Source organism: Diadema antillarum, unplaced genomic scaffold, assembly GCF_040938485.1.
Source record: "Diadema antillarum isolate AM-2024a unplaced genomic scaffold, OU_Dant_1.0 scf00000028, whole genome shotgun sequence".
NCBI classification, from domain to species: domain Eukaryota; kingdom Metazoa; phylum Echinodermata; class Echinoidea; order Diadematoida; family Diadematidae; genus Diadema; species Diadema antillarum.
In genome coordinates, this window is record NW_027270917.1 from 621059 (window position 1) to 640086 (window position 19028).

General features: G+C 36.6%; 1 protein-coding gene across 3 annotated transcripts in view; it reads left to right on the plus strand.

Moving 5' to 3' along the window:
• LOC139736466 (TOX high mobility group box family member 4-like) overlaps positions 1–12358 on the plus strand; it is a 165357-nt gene extending 152999 nt beyond the window's left edge. For all 3 annotated transcript variants that reach the window (XM_071647228.1, XM_071647234.1, XM_071647220.1), the window contains 3 exons: positions 4248–4526; positions 5900–6030; positions 10576–12358. In XM_071647228.1, coding sequence (XP_071503329.1) covers positions 4248–4526; positions 5900–6030; positions 10576–10645 — 480 coding nt within the window. In that variant the 3' untranslated portion in view covers positions 10646–12358. The remainder of the gene's footprint in view (positions 1–4247; positions 4527–5899; positions 6031–10575) is intronic.
• The last annotated feature ends 6670 nt before the right edge of the window (positions 12359–19028 follow it).

The following is a 19028-nucleotide window of genomic DNA, read 5'->3' on the forward strand; positions in this document are numbered from 1 at the left end:
ATGATGATGTTAGTGAAAATAATGCATGGGAGAAATGGTGAATGTGAATCGAATGTTGATAAAAAGAGTGGAGGAATAGTGGATAGTCATGATGAAAAACTTATATAGGGAGAGAATTATTGCTTTAACATGACAAGTGAAAAAGATGATAGTCAAGTATCTTGTAAGGTGTATATACTTGTAGTGAATATCCCCCCCCCCCCTTTCCCTTCTCATCCTATTCCCTTGTCCTCCTCCTCCTTCTACCACCTGCCCATCCCTGGAGTAATCAGCTATGCTAACATTTACTCTATCTCACTCACCAATCTCTGGAGTGAAGAATAACACACAACACAAACAAGCCAACTGGGTCAGTGCACGACACAGCCATCATCTTGTGCAGTAATCAATAATATGTGCTAGATCTCCATGCCAGCATAACTCAATTTGTCTGACTAACAAGTTCCCAAAGTGTTGGATGCTTCCATTTTTTCTCTGAATTCTCATTCTCAGAATATTTCTCCTTTTTTTTTTAAAGAGAAAAAAAGAATCCTGTTTCCTCCAAATATCCATCTCTAAGCTGATCACTGTTCACGATCCCACTCTCACATCGTGGGTGAGAGAAACGGCAGGCTTTGTGCAATATTAAGGAACATCTTACTGCAAGGAGTCATTAGGAATTGCCACAAGTAATTTGTTACAAAAAGCAGAATTCTGGGACACTGACATTACTTTTCATAATCTGATGAATTTACTTCGAAATCTGCAAAATGCATTGTTGATGTTGGGTGTAATTATTATGAGAGTGAGGGATTTGAGAGAAAGAAAACACCATGGGTTTGTAGAAGGAGTTCAACCCAGATACTCAGCATGGAATATTATAATTTAATCTTTGTCCATTAGGGAAAGAAGTTATCACATTCCACTGATAAAAGTATGCCACTTCTAAAATTTAGATCATCCTCCAGTTAGACAACATTTATGTAATATAATAAGCAAAACAACAAAAATTTATGATTTTATTGGCAAATTTTTCTATGACTATGCATGAAATAAATTATTACTAAGTGGATTGACATGTTTAGAATAATACATGTGATATTCAAATCACTTTTTTTTTTACATTGAATGAGGAGGAGAATGTTTTTCAAGGCAGTACTGCATGGTATCTCCACATTATTACTGTATATTCATTTTTGTGTACTTCCAACTTGACACAAAAAGCAAACATTATAAAACTTAGGTTTATATTCCTGTAATAGTAGTATCAAAATGATGTTTAAGTGATGGAATATCAAATGGAATCAAAAGTATTGATTTTTTTTTCAACCATTGCTCCTCCCCAAATCTGTTTGAGTTTGACATGGCAGGACAACTCCAGAAAGTATGATCCTCTTGATGTCATGAGTATTAGATGTCTTTTTTTTCTCTCTTTCTAGAGGCTTTTCTCTGGGTTGTTTGGGTTGATTCAGGGAGGAGGGGTAAATAGCATCCATCTCCTTCCCCAAGCCTGGCCTTGTTTGATTGTTGGTTGACGTCGTGAAGGAGAGGAACACATCATCCTCCTCCCCCTTCTCCTCCTCCTCGTCTTTCCCATCTCAAGGATGGGGGAAGCTGGCTAGAAGTACATTGATCGTAACTTGACACATGCTTTGCACAGAAGCAGAGTTTGTTTTCTCTAGAGCACCTATTACATATTGTTCCCTTGATTGACATGGTGGAACAGACTGAAGGATTTGATCCACGTAACCTTGAAGAGGAATCAGCTCAACTTTGGAAGGAGAAATGAAAGCACACTCTTAATTTTCTCTCTGATTCACAAGCTACACATTTTTTTCTCTCTCTTCTTGCCTTGGTTTTTTTTTTATCATGAATTTAGAACAAAGCAATTGATACTATGAAGTATTCAAGTGCTTTGTTTACAAGTTAGAAGTAGCAGATGACCACAGTCCATTAAGGTTCTTGCTTTCAAAGGTTCAAGAGGAGATTAACCACGGCAACCATGCCCAGCCTATTACATGAACATCATTGATATTGAAATGATTCCTTTGCATGTAGAAGTTCACCATAAGTTTTTTTTATCATATTTTCTTCAGACTTACGGAGGTTATCATGAGAGAATGCAGGATCTAGATTATTTACGAATCATTGAATCAAGCTTGTAATGGTTTATAGAAATATGACTCTTTGCATGGGAAAGTGTCACAGAAAAGGACACAAAAACATGGTAATTCAAACTAATTTGTGTTATTATCAAATTGAGTCAACAGTGTTTGATAGTTTGTTATATGGGCAGGAAAATAAGTTGAAATAGGGGATCTATATTTTATCAAGGATTTTTCATGGTCATTCTTTGTAGTTCAGATCTTCATTGCCGAAAATCAAATCAAATTTTGCCAATGGCGAAGGTGTAAGGGTGTATGTATGGAATCTACAACAGGGTGCCATCTTCCATTGAAACCACACTTTGGGACTAACATACACATATATATGAGCTGCAGCTTATTACACTTATTTTTTCAAACATTGAATATTGAGCCATATTTATCATAGTGCTTATTAACAGAAAGAAAGAAACAGATGAATAGTTGTATTTTGATCATCTAATTAAAGCTACAAAGTTCAAGAATTTGATATTAACAAAAGTAAGCAAAAGGTTAACGAAATTTCCTACTGTCATAGTAATTTATATATACAAGAGCATTTTTTGCCGATTAAGCAATATATTTGGTTGAAGGACTGTAGTCAACCACATAATGCAATGATAGAGTGAGAGAAGGAAGCAGACTAAATCAAGGCATGTGAACTATTTCTGACAAGACACATTATCTAGAAAGAGTCCTGAGAGTTGAGAGGAGGATATAATGAGTTTGAAAGCTTGGAACCAGGAGAAATCCACATCCAGTGTGGAGAGATGTAAAAAGGCAGGAAGACATGTTGGCTTCTCTTCTGGAACTTGAATTTACCTTGGGAAATGTCAGTCCTTGTTGGAATTGAATTCAATTACACCTGTGACATTCAGCCAGAGGGGCAGAAATATGTACTTGTGTCTTCACTGGCATCTGGATTATCTATACAGACAGGCTAATCAAAACAATAAGGCCAGCTCAAATGTGTATTCAGGGAGAGAGTGAGAGAAAGAGAAGTGTACACACTTTGGCAGACTGGATGGGAAAGACAGACAGAGGCAAGGAGCATAGTGTGCATGAGAAAAAGAAACTCGTCTGATCTAATTAGAGCACCCATTTCAAACAAGTTCTGTGGTTTATTCCATGTCATCTCACCATTAGCCTGAGGAACCATTTCTTGGCCTGCTACTGGGGGCATACCAAACCACCTGCCTCATGTAGTTAGTGGATACCATGCCATTGTGAAGTATTCCAGCCATCATCAAGGCCGGAGTTCAGTTTAAAGTGAAGGGCAAGGTTATGAACAGCTTAAAGGTTCCAGTTACTAAAACATTGTCACAGTGGGAATAAACTCTGTCTATCTGGGCATTGATACACACAATTTGATGCATTGATCATAGTTTTCATCCTAACTGTAGGAGGTGACTACCAGGTATCTCGCGAATTTTCTGTGCTAGAAAGATAAAGTTCTCAAAGTCTTCGAACAACTTCACTATCTGTTTCTATCAACGTCTTTCAATGACAAGAGAAGATGAAATTTTCTTTTGCTGGGGTTTCAATGGTAAAGATGAGGGATTTAGAACGATGAAATATTATTTGAAAGGGAAGCAACTGCAGTCCCATCCTCAAAGAAGGAAAATGCTGTACCTATATTAAAAAAAAGAAAGAATATCAATTTGTGGGTCAGTAGTTTTCATAAATTGCCACAAAAAGTCAGAAATAAGAAAGACATTTATCACCATCCAAAAGAGTCTCTACATTCTTCTAGAAGAAGCTGTGAAAGTGGAGGTAGAACTGCTGAGCCAAATGATATTGAAATACATTTCTCCATTTAAAACAGAATATCTTAACATCATAAATGATGCCTTAACCCATTGAAGACTAGCCCGGGTATGCTCCGGTAGTTGTCCATGGAAAATGTGTGTTATAGCAAAATCAGCCCTTCCTTATGGGGTTAAAGTAGGTAATCACCACTTCCTTACCCAGTTTCTTCTGAATGACTCCCTTTGGTGAATGAGTCTGGAATTTTATAGAGTGGAAGGCATGGTAACATTGAATTTTTAAGTACAAGTTTTATACCATGTTCAACCAACATTTACCAAGAGTAACCAGCTGTGTGTGTCTGTATCGTTCATGCAGGCTGCAGTAGACCAGATGGACCCAGAGGAACAATCTCCCAGCAAGCAGCAGAGACTGACCGGTCCTGTCTCTGTCTCTCCTCCCCATGGAGCCAATGGAGGAGGTGCAGGAGCTCTTGGTCAGCACCAGACCATTGCCCCTCGTATCATTGCCCCCAAGCCACCAACGTCCAGTAACGTTCCGGTCAGTGCTACCATGACATCAGCGGCCAGTCCCTTCGCCCAGCCAGCGGCCATGGTCCCACCCATGCAGAATGTCCAGAGAGTGGTCAAGCCCATGGTAAGTACACTGATCTTTCCAGCCACCCAAATTTCATGTCAGAGCTAATTGTATCATGTTTGGTGTTTGTGTCAATGTCATTAATACAACAAAGTTTGGTTCTTTGTTTGTTTCCCTGTATGTTATGTCTGTCTTTTTGCAGACCTGCACAATTTTGTTATCGTGTCCAACATCACATCTAAATATTAATGGAGATATAGAAAAATATGTGAGATATAGAGATTAAGGTAAATCAATTATCTCTTTACGATAACTAGCATGTCAAGAAGATCCCTCTCTGACAGTAGAAAAACTAAACTGGATCATGTTGTGGACATGATTTTCAGGTATATCAAATCTTGTTTTCCAAATGAAATTTCTCTTTAGAATACAAAGATTAACTCGCCTGTTGTTGCTATACTACATGTGACTATTGGAGCATGGAAGGGAAGAATTTTAGATTTTTACAAGAAGGAACAATAAAAAGGATTTATTCAATAATTGATAGATGTCATAATCGTGCATCTCTGTAGAAATTATTGCGAGGCTATCACAACTGAAGGCAAATAACATGTGATATTTTTGTTGATGGTAAAGAGATGGATTAAAAATATTCCAAGCCTCTTGAGGTGCAGGTCTGCCAGTGATGTGTCAAAATGTTGTGATAACAATGTGTGTCTTAATGTGCAGATTTTATTTTGCATGCAAAACATGAGTTTGTGGTACCATTTAGCTAGGTGTATTAGCTGAGAGAAGGAAGTTATAAGAATAAATATCAAAGGATGCAGAAAGCAGGATGATAAATTTACTCATTGAATTGGAAAATAACAATCATGAAGGCAAGAGATTATTAAGCAGAGGGGTGAAGATATGGGGCATGACTTTTCCTCAATTTGTCTCCCTCTGTAAAAATGACATTTGAAAGATCGCAACTGCTGATCTACATTTTAACAAACATGTCGGAAATGTTTGTTAAAATGTAGATGAGCTGTTTATACAGAGGGATACAAATTGAAGAAAACTCATACCCCAACATCAATCTTTTCACTCCAAGAACCGTCAGTCTGAGCTATTAGATAAAACAAAAAGGTTTATTAGACATTAGTTTAAGAGTTAAGTCAGCAGCAGATTCTTGTTACAAAAGGATTTTGGTTATGGTAATACATAGTCAGTATTAAACCCGTTACGGATACTCCAGGAGTAAAGTTATGATTTTTGTAATGAACTTTTAAGGTTGTATAAAATTGAATTTGCAAAATATTTACACCTTATAGGAGATAAATGAAACTAAACATTAGTTTTTCTCTTTGTTTTCTTTCCTTGTTTTTATTCCCTTCTCTCATTCTCTCACTCTTTCTCCTTTGTGATGGCATCATATGTTTCCTTGGCAACAGACGCCTCCGACAGCCATAGTAGAGCCACAACAGCAGCTGTGTACGCGTAATGGGTGTAACAGGCCGTCTATCCCTAGTCCCGATTGGGACAATGAATATTGCAGTACGCAATGTGTTGTAGACCACTGCAGGTATACAACCACACTTCAACAATTTTCTCTCTAAACTTTCCAGGAAAAAGGGGGGCAGTAAAGGGTTGACTTTTTATAACTGAGCTGAAAGAAGTAAATGTGACATGTTTATGAGAAATCCTCACTCACTCTTCGTTAAAATGATAAGACTCATTAAACATTGTGACATCATGTAGGAGCATCTAGTAAAAGTAACATCATGCAAAAAAAAACGATGTTAACCACTGCCCTTTTTTATCATGAAGATATATCATATTTGGCTTTTCTTGAAATCATATTCAAACAATGAAGAATTATGAAATCCCCGGCATAGCCAGATATAAATATCCCGTTCTTCACTTTAACTTGATATGAATTGAGTCAATGAACTCTGATATCACTTCATTTATGTTTGCCAACTCACTTATCACCATTCCATATTTCTGTATGCATATAAGTATGCATACAAACTTTCTATAAATGGATACACAAACCATGCATACTTGTTTTGAACAAATTTGGAAGAATATGAGCCAAAATAATTACTGTTTTGAAGAATAAAGTGTCCTTTTTTGATGGAATATATTGACCCAGAATATATCAAAGCTATTTGAGCCGCTATGCCGAGAGTTTAGCCATGGTGATACTGGTTCTATCATGGCGTTTTGACAAAATCAGGGGGAAAAGAATCTCAGATACTATGCCACAGAGTCCTCCTGCACCAAACTTAATTTGACAAATTGTCTTGAATGAAGACATGTCTATTAATTGACAAAGTGTCTATAATTGGCAGAAATCTTATAGTGCGGGGGGGGGGGGGGGGGGGGGGGGGGGGAGCAGAATCAGCCATTCAGTATTCAGCATCCATTTTGTGTTGCTTTAAGTGTCCCGAGATGAAATTCAATCCAGCCCTCTAGAAGTAGGAAGTTATCACTGAAATTGAAATTAAAGCCAAGTAATCCTATTCCAGGTCTCTTGATAAAAGAAGAGAGTGTATGCATGGTACTAATACAAGATGGCTTCTTTCGTCTCACCATTCTATCATAAATAACCCTCACTCACAATTCTAACCCTTGGTTTAGCTTGGTCTTCTAAAATTAGTTCAGTGTATCTCAAGCATTTCACATTCTCATCTCATCACTCATGGGCGTTCAAAGGAAAAGAAAATTATGTATTATAACCACATCTTCAAGCTTAGTCTATACCCATCAGTTCATACTAAGACATTAGGGCCGGTAGAAGCAGCCAATCTGGTCTTTCTGTTGCTTTTTTTAACCAAGTGTCCTCTTTCAAATCCATCGCATACCTATTATTTCAGTGGCATTTTAGCATCAAGTGAGGGAGCTGTTCAAAAAGCTAACCTCACGCCACATAAAGTGAATTTTTCTTCATAGGCATCAAGGAATACATGAAAGTTTTTTCTTCCAGAAAAAAAGTCATTAATCATGATCACAATACCCTTGGAAAACCATGTTGTAAATGGCAGGATTATAAAGATTAATTCGATTTCAGAACATCTTTATTCAAGTAATTCACTTGGTTTAGATTGATTTAATCCTGAAATTGATGTCAATTAGAGAAGAGTGAGGGTAGGGAAGGTTGTTACATTCCTCACAGAAATCACATTATGGATAAAAATTCAGATTAAGTGGGGATTCATTGAAAACAAACAATATATATATATATATATATATATATATATATATATATATATATATATATATATATATATATATAGTTCAATTTCTCTTCTAGCTCCCTCACCACACTGGATGATTTTAAATCAATTTATTCAGTCTCTAGAGTTTGTTACTTGAAGTGACCTTTTGAATACTGATGTCCAAAAGAGTAAAGATACAAGTAGAGGATGAAAGATCTGATGGAAGTGGGATCTTTCAATCAAACCATTAGAATATGGTGCTCCGTGACCGAAGCAGATGTTGCCATAGAAACACTCCATGGACCATTATCCCTACAAGGATGACAACAAAGAGAAAAAAAGGCGTGTGTATGACTTCTTACCTCGCTCTGGTGGGAGTCTGTAAATAGTTCTGTGTTAGTTTGTGACAACTGAGTCAACATCCCATTGTTACTGCTTCCTATTGATGAGAGGGCTCAGTACTACTATTCAAGTTTGGTAGAGGGTCTCAGAGATGAATGGAGTAGAGAAAGGCTTGGACTTTAATGAATAAGACTAAGGACAGATTCATCCTCATCCCTCCTTTGAATCTCTATGAACTGTCTGTAATATTTGATTGAAGGGGAGTGTAATCTCACTACCACAAGCTCTTTTAGTTTAAGTGACTTTCACACCAAGCCTGCATAGAGTTGCACAGGATTTTATGCAAGCTGCACTGAGCTTGCCCTACCCTACACTGTGCCTACACTGGCCTACATAACAATAATTATGCCAAGTGATGCCAATGGGTACACAAGATGGCTGCAAAAAAAAAAGAAGAATTAAACATGTTTATTTTTATTTTATTTCTCTCTTTTTTTTAAACATACTTTCAGTGTAGAGCACAGGGCACAAAAACATGAAGTTTATTTACAAATGTACTTCACACTACACCGCTGTACACCATGTCTACACAATAGTACGCTACCCCACACCAGTCCAATAAAGAATCCTCTGAGGCTGGATCCAAGTATTTACCCCAAAACTTCTCATTCTTGTAATCATTTGCTTTCTTCATTTTTTCCCCCAAGAATGTGAATTATTTCAGCAACTCTACACAGGCCTGGTGTGAAATCCCCTTTAGATAAGAACTTTATCTGCTGGCTTATAACATGATACATTTCCTATTCAGCATTCATTCTAGTCATGTCAATATGAAACTGGTTTTGATCCACTTGGACATGGGCTAGCTTCATGCTTTGATCTAGAAAAGTGCACTTTGTCCTAATCTCTCATGAGCTATGCAAGCACTTTCTTTATAATACATTTATGCTATGGGAACTCATGGAATCTGTGACTGTGTGTGAAACATTGATTGACAAATTTTCTCTTTGTTTGCCATTGTTTATGTTGTTGTTATCTGTTAATGCTGTTTTTGCACTCCTTTATGCATGTTGCATTTTGTATGTAATACCCGTAAATCTGCTTGTTGGTTTGATGAGTGTGCCTTACTTGCTATGCATCATGGATTAATCTAAACTAACCTTCATTTCATGTATGCAAGTTTGAAATATTTCCTTCCATACAGGTCTAGCATATTCATATATGCACATATCTATTCATGTAGAAAGTAGGACATACTAGTAGATTGATCAAGCATTCAAATTTTAACCATATATTGGTACATTGTAGGAACACAGGATATTGGTGGTATTCTTATAATGTGGTGAAGGATACCCTTCAGCTATCCTTTCCTCCATTTTTCTCTCTTAACATGGAATGTTTGCATTCACAAAGGGTAAAAAAAATCTCAATTTTCATTTAGTGGAAGCAAGAGTACGGACAGAGAAAAAATGTACTTAAAGTTGCACTAATTGGCTAGTAGTATGATAGTTTTTCCACCTGCAGAGTTTTGTGTTGTGGAAACAGAGTATTTCAATGATTTGCAGTTGTTTTACACCTTCACACAGCACTCCATACAAGAAAATCTCAATGTTTCCATCTCAAAGAGTAGACATGTATTTCTTACTGTCTTTTGTTGCAAAAGATTATAACTTCTTTATACTGTTGCTCTTGCTGAGGTCAGTTTCTGAATCATGGCAGATTACTGTATACCAACATTATTGTTCCTTTTACGTCATGACAGGGGACAGGGGATATACAAATAATTCTTGGCATGACACATATTAGATTTTCCTTAAAGTCTCTTAGTATGGGTGTCAAAACAAGGAGGAAACAGAATATCATATTTGCTATACAATAAAGCAAAATGCCCTTTATACTTTCTTTTTTTTATAAATTCTTTGGGTGAATTATGTATCCTACACTTTTTCATCATGCATATTTGTTGTGTCTTGCACCTTATGCATTGTTTTTCAGAGCTAAAAAAAAAATTAACGTATAATTAACTCTCATGCTGGTTGCAAAATCTAACCCATTTATCTGCCATATTAATCAGTTTGCATAACTTATCAAGAATGAACTCTGCATATGTATTTATTACAGCATGACATATTACTGCATAGCCATCCATATAAGTTACTACTTATATTAGAGATCTAATTGTAAACACACTATTTTTTTTTTTCTTCACTAATCTGTGCCATTGCTTATTTTGAATCTTATATCTATGAATTGCTATAAGATGCAATTGGCAAGGATTTTGATTCCATGGCTTAGTATATTCTTTGAATATCATGGCAACACAGACACTTTTTGTTTTTCCTTTATACATTCCAATATGACAGGACTTTTGCACCACAAGCAGTAGTGGTTAACACACAGCTCAGTACAAAAAGGTAGACTAATTACTTTGACCACCTCCTATGACATTGGAGGGATTAAATCTTTGCTGAAGGTGATGCATTATTGGCAGTAGGAATCATTCATGACATACCTGTTGCATCCTCTAAATGATATTTGCATTTGTCTTCTTTTTTTGTAACCAGGGACGTTTTCACTGGATGGGTAGCGATGAACAATGTAAGCTCAGGAATGGTCCCTCCTTCGGTCAAATAGGCTGCCCGGATCCCCTGCGTTCCTCGTATGGCTGGTACCATGGACAGCACCCCCCTGGGAGACAAATGGACATGCCCTACGCTCACATGTAAATGTATTTATGAGCTGGAACGAAGCATGTGGTGAATAGGGGTGGAGAGCACAGGAGGCACCATCAAATGTTATATACATATTTATATATATATATTTTGACGGGGAATTTTTAAATGAACTGAACAGAAGGATATCATCAGTCAGAACAACTCGTGAATTTTCATTTGTATGATGCTAGAACATGTAAGCTGTGATCTTGTCTATCAAAATGAAACAGTATTGTAGAAATGAAAGATTTTTGTTTGGAAACTCACTTCACTAGCTATACTAGGCTCAGTCAGGTCAGTGAAGTCTCAAAAACATGATGATAGAGTTCAATGTCATGGAGTTCCATGTCAGACTTCAGGATTTTTTCTTTCATCAAAGAGATGATCCAAAAGAGTTTCATGCTATCCTCTGAAAATCATTTGAGTTTATATGTTCAATGCAAATTTGCAGAGAGTATTTTCAGACTTTCTTTCAGAATAAGGTATCATACAAAGTAGTATTCAGAGAAAATTGAAGAACTGCAAGTTATTGTCAAAAGTGTAGTTTACCCTAAAAAGAGACTTTGAGGCAGGGAACCATTCTGATAGATGTGGTCACAGTCTATTGTTGATGTTTTTAGGTTTTTTTGAACCTGTGATACATTCCAGTAGTGTGCCAGTTTAATGGCATTAGATGTAATGTGTGCATCAACGCTGCAGTTTCTCCTCCGTTTCTTCATTGGAAAAAAAAAAAGAGCATATTACACATCTTAGAGTTATGTCTCTTTTCTTATAGAATACTAAGATGTCATGTACTTGTGTAGGTAGGTAAAGAAGTTTCAGATTGAATGTATAATCACCTCTGTAGATAACATCATTTGAATGATTGGAGAAATATCGAATGTAAAGTTTGCCATAGAATGTGCCATATTTCTCCCTTCCTGTCTTCAATAATGTGACATATAATCAGATATATACAGTATCCAGTCAGATATGGTAAGGAGTCAGCTTCAAATTTTTGGTCATCAAAAGCTGCTATTTCATATTTGAGTGTAGCGCCCTCAACTGTACAGCCAGTACAGCTATCAGGAATGAATCAACCTCTCCCCCAACATGAAACTTCTCTTTGCTTTCATATTAGCTTTATTGTAAGATCATGTATGATTGGCAGAGATGCCCTTAACCCCTTGAGGGATGGAGGGAGAGATAGGTAGAAGTGAAGATGGGTGTGACAGATAGAAGTAGACTTGCTAGAAAAGACATTGAGGCAGTGTAGCCTACCTTCTTTGGAACATGAGTGTGTCTATGCTTTACTGCAAGAAAGTTTTTATCAAACAAGGACTAAATGAGATGACTGGTAATTTCATGTGGGTTGCTTAAATGCTACAAAATGAACAACTGGAAGTAGTGTAGAGCTCTTTGTGCGCAGAGTTTATCCACCTTGCTTTTTAACCCGTCGAGGACGAGTCCCAAGTATACTCGGGCAGGTGTCTATTTGAAATGAGTGTTGTAACAAAATCAGTCCGTCCTCAATGGGTTAACAAATGAAATGCATCATGAGAATAACTATTGTCTTTTCATCTTTTTTTTTCACTCTGAAGCCCTAGTAGACTCAAGTTAGCATGTACCAATTTCTTTCATTTATTTAACCAGCCAAAAAAAAAAAAAAAAAAAAAAAATGATTATATTACATCAAGGGGTTTCTATACTCGTAGGCAGCACAGTTTGTCTGATTGGTCATACTTCATTAAAGGGAGGGTTCTGAGACAAGCGTGAAGTTTATGGTGGAAAGTACTAAGCAAACAAGGGACCTTTGAAGTATGCTGAAATTATGATATTTCCTCTCTTTTATTTTTTGTCTCATTTTGTCCTTTCCTCAATGATGAAATGTGTTCAAATCAACCAAGGAAAACAATATCCTCTGTGACTAAAAAATGTTTAAAGTCAAAATGTGTTCATTCCCTAAGGTAATATTTGTGTTGAATTGTGATGGTTGGGCAGATTGAGAGTTGAATTGGCCTTGTATTATTGTAGCTTTAAAGCCACAGACCTAGCCTTGTATTCATTCTCTCAGCCAGGTTTTTGTGTTACAATGATCCAAACCAACAGGATGTGAGTTTTATGTTGATATTCTGCAGGACTGAAGGTTATGAGTTGTTTCCCAGGCCAGAGAGTGAGCCTCTGGGTTACTTCAACTAGCACAGGCAGGGGCATACTTTGTCCTACAGGAGAAAGTGTTAACAAATAGGCCTTGTATGTGTATAATAGGTACTTACTGATTTGACCCAAAATACCTGGAAGAATTGATCAAAGATGCCAATTCCGATGTAAAGTCCAAAGTCTCTATGGATGTCAGATAGCTGCATGATCATGAATTCAAGCAAATGTCATCTTTGATGGCATGTATGTATGGTATCGTCATATATAGCAAGTGTGTCAGTATATTACCAAATGTAAATAGCAGATGATTATTGTTTGCTTGGAATCAGGTTATGCATAGAGTAGTGTCTATAGATCAGTTTTGTTCAAATTTCATGATTACTCCAAATTGGACATTTCAGTACAGTTGTCTTCTTCGAAGATAGAATGGATCAAAGATCCACCATTTTCTTGTCCTCTCATTTGATCAGAATATGTGACAATCAGCAGGTTCATTAAATGCAGTCATTTTTGTCTTTTTGGCCATACAAACTTTACAGCAAGCATTCATAGTCTCAAATTAGCAAGTTTGTCGGGGTCAACCATGCATGCACTGCCATTTCATTTAACTGCAGTGATTTCATAAACAATTACAAGTAGGTGATAATCCAAGTGCACAATTTACGTTTTCATTCACTCTCAATAGAATTTTCTATTCTTTTTCTGCTATCAGGAAGTTTTGGGTCTTCCACATCCAAGGTGATTGTCTGTCGTTGAAGATTCAGTATTTATTTCTCGTGGATATAAAGGAATTGTCACCATATAACTTGAGCATTATTCAACAGCCCTGAGCAGTAAAATGTTTTTATCGATTCCATTTATCGGCAATCTGGCTGTCAGTGTTTGATGGATGCTGCCTATTTGAAATGTTTCCTGAAGGTTCTCCAGTCATGTTTTTCCATGCCAGTGCCTGAGCCCTGCCGTGTGGTCTCCACCCCTATGTGTCTGTATATAAATGAGGAAACAACAAAAATAATGACTGTAATTTTATTTGTATTTGTAAGATGTGCAAAATTATTAAGCTTCACTCTTTAATGTCTCGTAGCGGATGTGTTATTCCTCTTTCTATTTTTCTTGCAACTATTATTTATGATGGATTTGATAAATAAAAGAGCGAGGACCAGAGGGACAGAGTTCTGTTTACTTGAGCTCTGTTCTGATTGGTCAGTTTTCTCGCTGATGTACAGGAGGACGTGAAGAGTTATATGTATTTTGTATGAAACTCAATGCCTAATTAAGTATCAGAGAACGCTTGCAGAGGATGGTTTTTAATAATTGATTGATTCACAAACACACACACATAACACACATAAACACACACAGACACACAAATGTTGGAATTTAATAGAAGTGCACTTGTCTATGACTAGCAGGATTAATAAAGTGGAAAGTTGGATTGTACCTCAAAGGCTGCTGTTATTCAGTTCTTTTTGCCTGTGATTTCTGGAAATATATTTGTTAGTGCCAGAGTAGTATGGGAGGAAGAAATTATGATGAGAAAGCTGTGATGAATAGTGATGATATAGGCTGGTATATAATTATACAAGATTGTTATCAGTGGTGATGATGATGATGGGGATGATGACTATGATGGTGATGATGACTATGATGGTGATGATGATGAATGGTAATTGATGTGATGCTGCTGCTGATGATGATGATGAGGAGGAGGAGGATGGTCGTAGTGATGCTGATGACGACGATGATGATAATGATAAAAGTGAGGCTGCTGCTGCTGCTGATGATGATATTGCATATTTAGTTCATATTGAGGCTTCAAATTTGTGTAACAAAAACTATGCTATATGACACTGGTTAATGAAGGTGAATTCTACATAATACAGCATGTATGGAGGCTAGACTTCTTTTCAAAAATTAAAAACTAAATTGCTTTCAATGTAGATATGAATGAAATAGTTCTTGTGGGGAAGTATCATATGCCAGCAAGATAATCAGAATGGAGTTTGAGCACAAAGAGTCAGAATGGAGTTTAAGCACAAAAAGTCAATGGAGTTTGAGCACAAAAAGTCAGAATGGAGTTTAAGAACAAAGAGTCAGAATGGAGTTTAAGCACAAAGAGTCAGAATGGAGTTTGAGCACAAAAAGTCAAAGTGGAGTTTGAGCACAAAAAGTCATGGAGTTTCAGCACAAAGAGTCAGCATGGAGTTTGAGCACAAAGATTCAGAATGGAGTTTAAGCACAAAGAGTCAGAATGGAGTTTGAGCACAGAGTCAAAATGGAGTTTGAGCACAACAAATCAGAATGGAGTTTTAGCACCAAAAGTCAGAATGGAGTTTGAGCACAAAGAGTCAGAATGGAGTTTGAGCACAGAAAAGTCAGAATGGAGTTTGAGCACAAAGAGTCAGAATGGAGTTTGAGCACAGAAAAGTCAGAATGAAGTTTGAGCACAAAAAAGTCAGAATGGAGTTTGAGCACAAAAAAGTCTGGAGTTTGAGCACAAAAAAGTCAGAATGGAGTTTAAGCACAAAAAGTCAGAATGGTGTTTGAGCACAAAAAGTCAGAATGAAAACCTCAAAAGTGAGATCAGCTTATTTAGACACAAAACATAAGGCACATCAACTTTTCTTTTATGTATGATACAGAATGCTTTTGATTTTTGACACGTATCATTATTAAATATATTGATGGATGTGAAATCAGACACTGTAATTCTTGCAAATTGCCCTACAATGACATAAATATGCCCCAAATTTATCAATTTACGCTGATGAAGGCAGTTTGTCAATCAGTTGCAATAAAAACAACTCGCCACAAAAATTCATTAATTTGAATAGTATCATTCAGTTGTGATTGTTACAGTGTTTTCAAATTTGTATTCCCTCCGAAGACTACCATTATTCTATTTCTGCATTCTCCATGTACATACAGAGTAGATTTCAATATTTCTGATACACTTTTTTTTAGCAAAGAAAAATTATAAAGATCTTAGTTTACGCTATGTAAATACAGTTATATACAAATTCTGTTTCTGCGTGGTGTATGTTTAAGTGACGTTTTTGTTATATCATCCACCGTTTGACCCATATGCCATTAAATATTAACAGTAGGCCTACAATGACAGTATTTCTTATTTATATCTTTAAAACATGGCGCAACGAATACCCGTACCTCTTAAAGGACAAGTTCACCTTCATAGACATAATGGGTTGAGTGAATGCAGCAATATTAGTAGAACACATCAGTGAGAGTTTGAGCAAAATTGAGCAAAATTGGACAATCCGTTCAAAAGTTATGAATTTTTGAAGTTTCTGCTCACTCAAGGCTGGATGAGAAGACTACTATAGCTTGTGATGTCACATGAGTACAACGATATAAAGAAAGAATAAAGAAAATTCAACATATTTTCACTTTTCTTGCATAGCAAAAGAACACTTGACTGCTCTCTTTCGGAAGACAGGGGGAATAATATTACCCTTAACATACGTCAGTAACAAGTCGAAGAAATGTGCACTTTATTCAAAAAGTAAAGTTTTGTGAAATTCTCTTTTTATTTTCTTTATAATGGTTGTACGCATATGACATCATACACTTTAGTAGTCTTCTCATCCAGCAGTGACTACGCAGATACTTAAAGAATTCATAACTTTTGAACGGATTGTCCGATTTTCCCCAAACTTTCGCTGATGTGTTCTACTAGTATTGCTGCATTCACTCAATCCACATGTATATAAAGGTGGACTTGTCCTTTAAGTTCATACATGTGTTTTTACATCTTTGTAACAATATCTGATGTCATTTTTTCAATAAACTGAATGGATTTTTGTAGTTCTATGAGAGTTGAACATAATCAGTTTTACCTTAGAATTGTGTTCAGACGTGCAAAGTGTCAGGAAATGTGTGAGATGATCAAATGATAGATGATAAAAAGCAGCACCTAAACATTCTCCAGAAACAGGCTTTGTCAAAACATTGACTCACAAACCACAAATAATGACTCTTATGACTTTTGAAAAGTTACCACCTTCACTCTAATGTGTGCTCATTCATGCATGACTCAATGGGCAATGTTCGTTATTCTAAAGATTCGTTAATCCGAAAATGAAATAAGGTTCGTTATTCCGAAGATTCGATATTCCAGAACTCACCAATTTCCTACACCTATAGACATTCGTTGATCTGAAAAATGAAGAAGTGTTTATAAATCGAAACATTTTGGCATTGTTTGAAAGGTTCATTATTCTGATCTGAAGGTTCGTAAATCTGAAAACATCTGAAGGTTCGTAAATCTGAGAATGAAATAAGGTTTGTTTTCGGAAGATTTGTTTATCTGAAAATGAAATAAGGTTTGTTTTTCCGAAGGTTTTTGTAGATCGGAAAATGAAAAGAAGGTGCTTACTAACGAACCCTCAGAATTACTAACCTTTTTTTTCCCTTCATTTTCGGATCAACGAGCCTGTAACCGACTCAACAAATTATTCTCATTTTCAAACAGATGTTAGTTGATAAGTGCAGACCCCCCCCCCCCCCTTCCAAATCATTTGCTCATCAAGAACTCTTTTTTTTTTTTTTGGTGGAAAATTACGCCATTTCGATTGGGGGTACTTTTTTTGTTGTTTTATTAAAATGATATGTCTACAACAACTGCAACTAAACTGCAACACACACACAAACACACTCACATCACACACATGCATTCTCGTAAGATGCTTCAACCGGAAATTTACATGCCATTATTTGTGAAAATTAATCGGGATTTGGGGGGGGGGGTTGGGATAAATTGATTAACTGAAATTGAAAACCATGAAAAGAATACTTTAATTCAATTCAGTAAGGAAGAAATCAGGCTTCATCAAGTGTATAGGTGCATACACAACAATAGGCCTACGTGTATTTTTTTTCTTCAAATTTTCCCATTTGAATAGTGTAAAAACCATTTCCCTACTCACAGATCCTAAATGATATGCTTAACAGCAGGCGCATTATACGTGTATAGGCCCTATACCCCCAAGGTATACCCCGAGAGCCGAGAGTTCTTTTTCATTAATCCGAAAAATGAAATACGCTTCTTGATCCGAAGGTGCGGTACAAAATGAAAGGGTTCGTAATTCCATATAGGTTCGTTGGTACGCACCGTCTCTTCGTATCAGATTAACTAACCTTATTTCATTTTCGGACTAACGAACCTTCGGATTAATGAAGTGTATTTCATTTTGGATGAACGAACCTTTGGAATAACGAACCTTCGGAATAACACCACAAATGTTCAGATTAACGAACCTTTTTTCCCCATTTTCGGATTAAAAAACATCTAGGTGTAGGGAATTTGCGTGTTTCGGAATTACAAACCTTTGGAATAACAAACCTGATTTCATTTTCGGATTAACAAACCTTTGGAATAATGAACAGCACTCGAAATGACACACGATCATGAAAATCAATTATGTATAAAGCAAGGGAATTAAAAAGTGAAGGTTAACATGTTTTACACCAAAACAAATAGTGCAATCATTTTACGATTATATTGAAGAAGAAAAAGTAAATGGAATAGGATAACTAGGAAATGAAATTAATTTGTAAGTTACCACATTCTCCATCCGTCCTTATCTGCACTATGATATCGTTGCCACCTTCTTTTCTCCCCCTCTCCAAATAATTTACACATGGCAGGCGCCACGTTTTTCAAAAGTGGGGGGCACTTCAGACTTTTGGTGCCACTTCCGGGTTTCATCAGCTAAGACCAGCAAAAAATCATGATAAAAAAGGGTCTTCAGCGCAAAAACCAAGCCTTACAGCGCTCACAATTCAAGGTTTCTATCTACACCGTATTTCTTTCTATAGTGCCACTACCTCACTTCCGGGGTAAAAAAAAAGAAAAAAAGAAAAGTGCATGGGGGCCAAGGTGGTGACACCTTATATGTATTCCTTTGCATGGTGCCAAAAAAGGTGGGGCCCGAGCCCCCCCCCCCCCCCCCCCGTTCCGCCAGCCCTGTTACATTGTAATAATTTTATGTTTTGATTATTGGCTATCATATACCAATCTTATTTTCTATAGTTTCTGAGTTGTCAGTTTATGGTTTTCATGTAGGCCTACCTTTCATTTTCTTTTGCAAAATAACTCCCTAAAACAGCATTTTAAAGTGCTTAAAAAAAAACAAGGTAAAAGA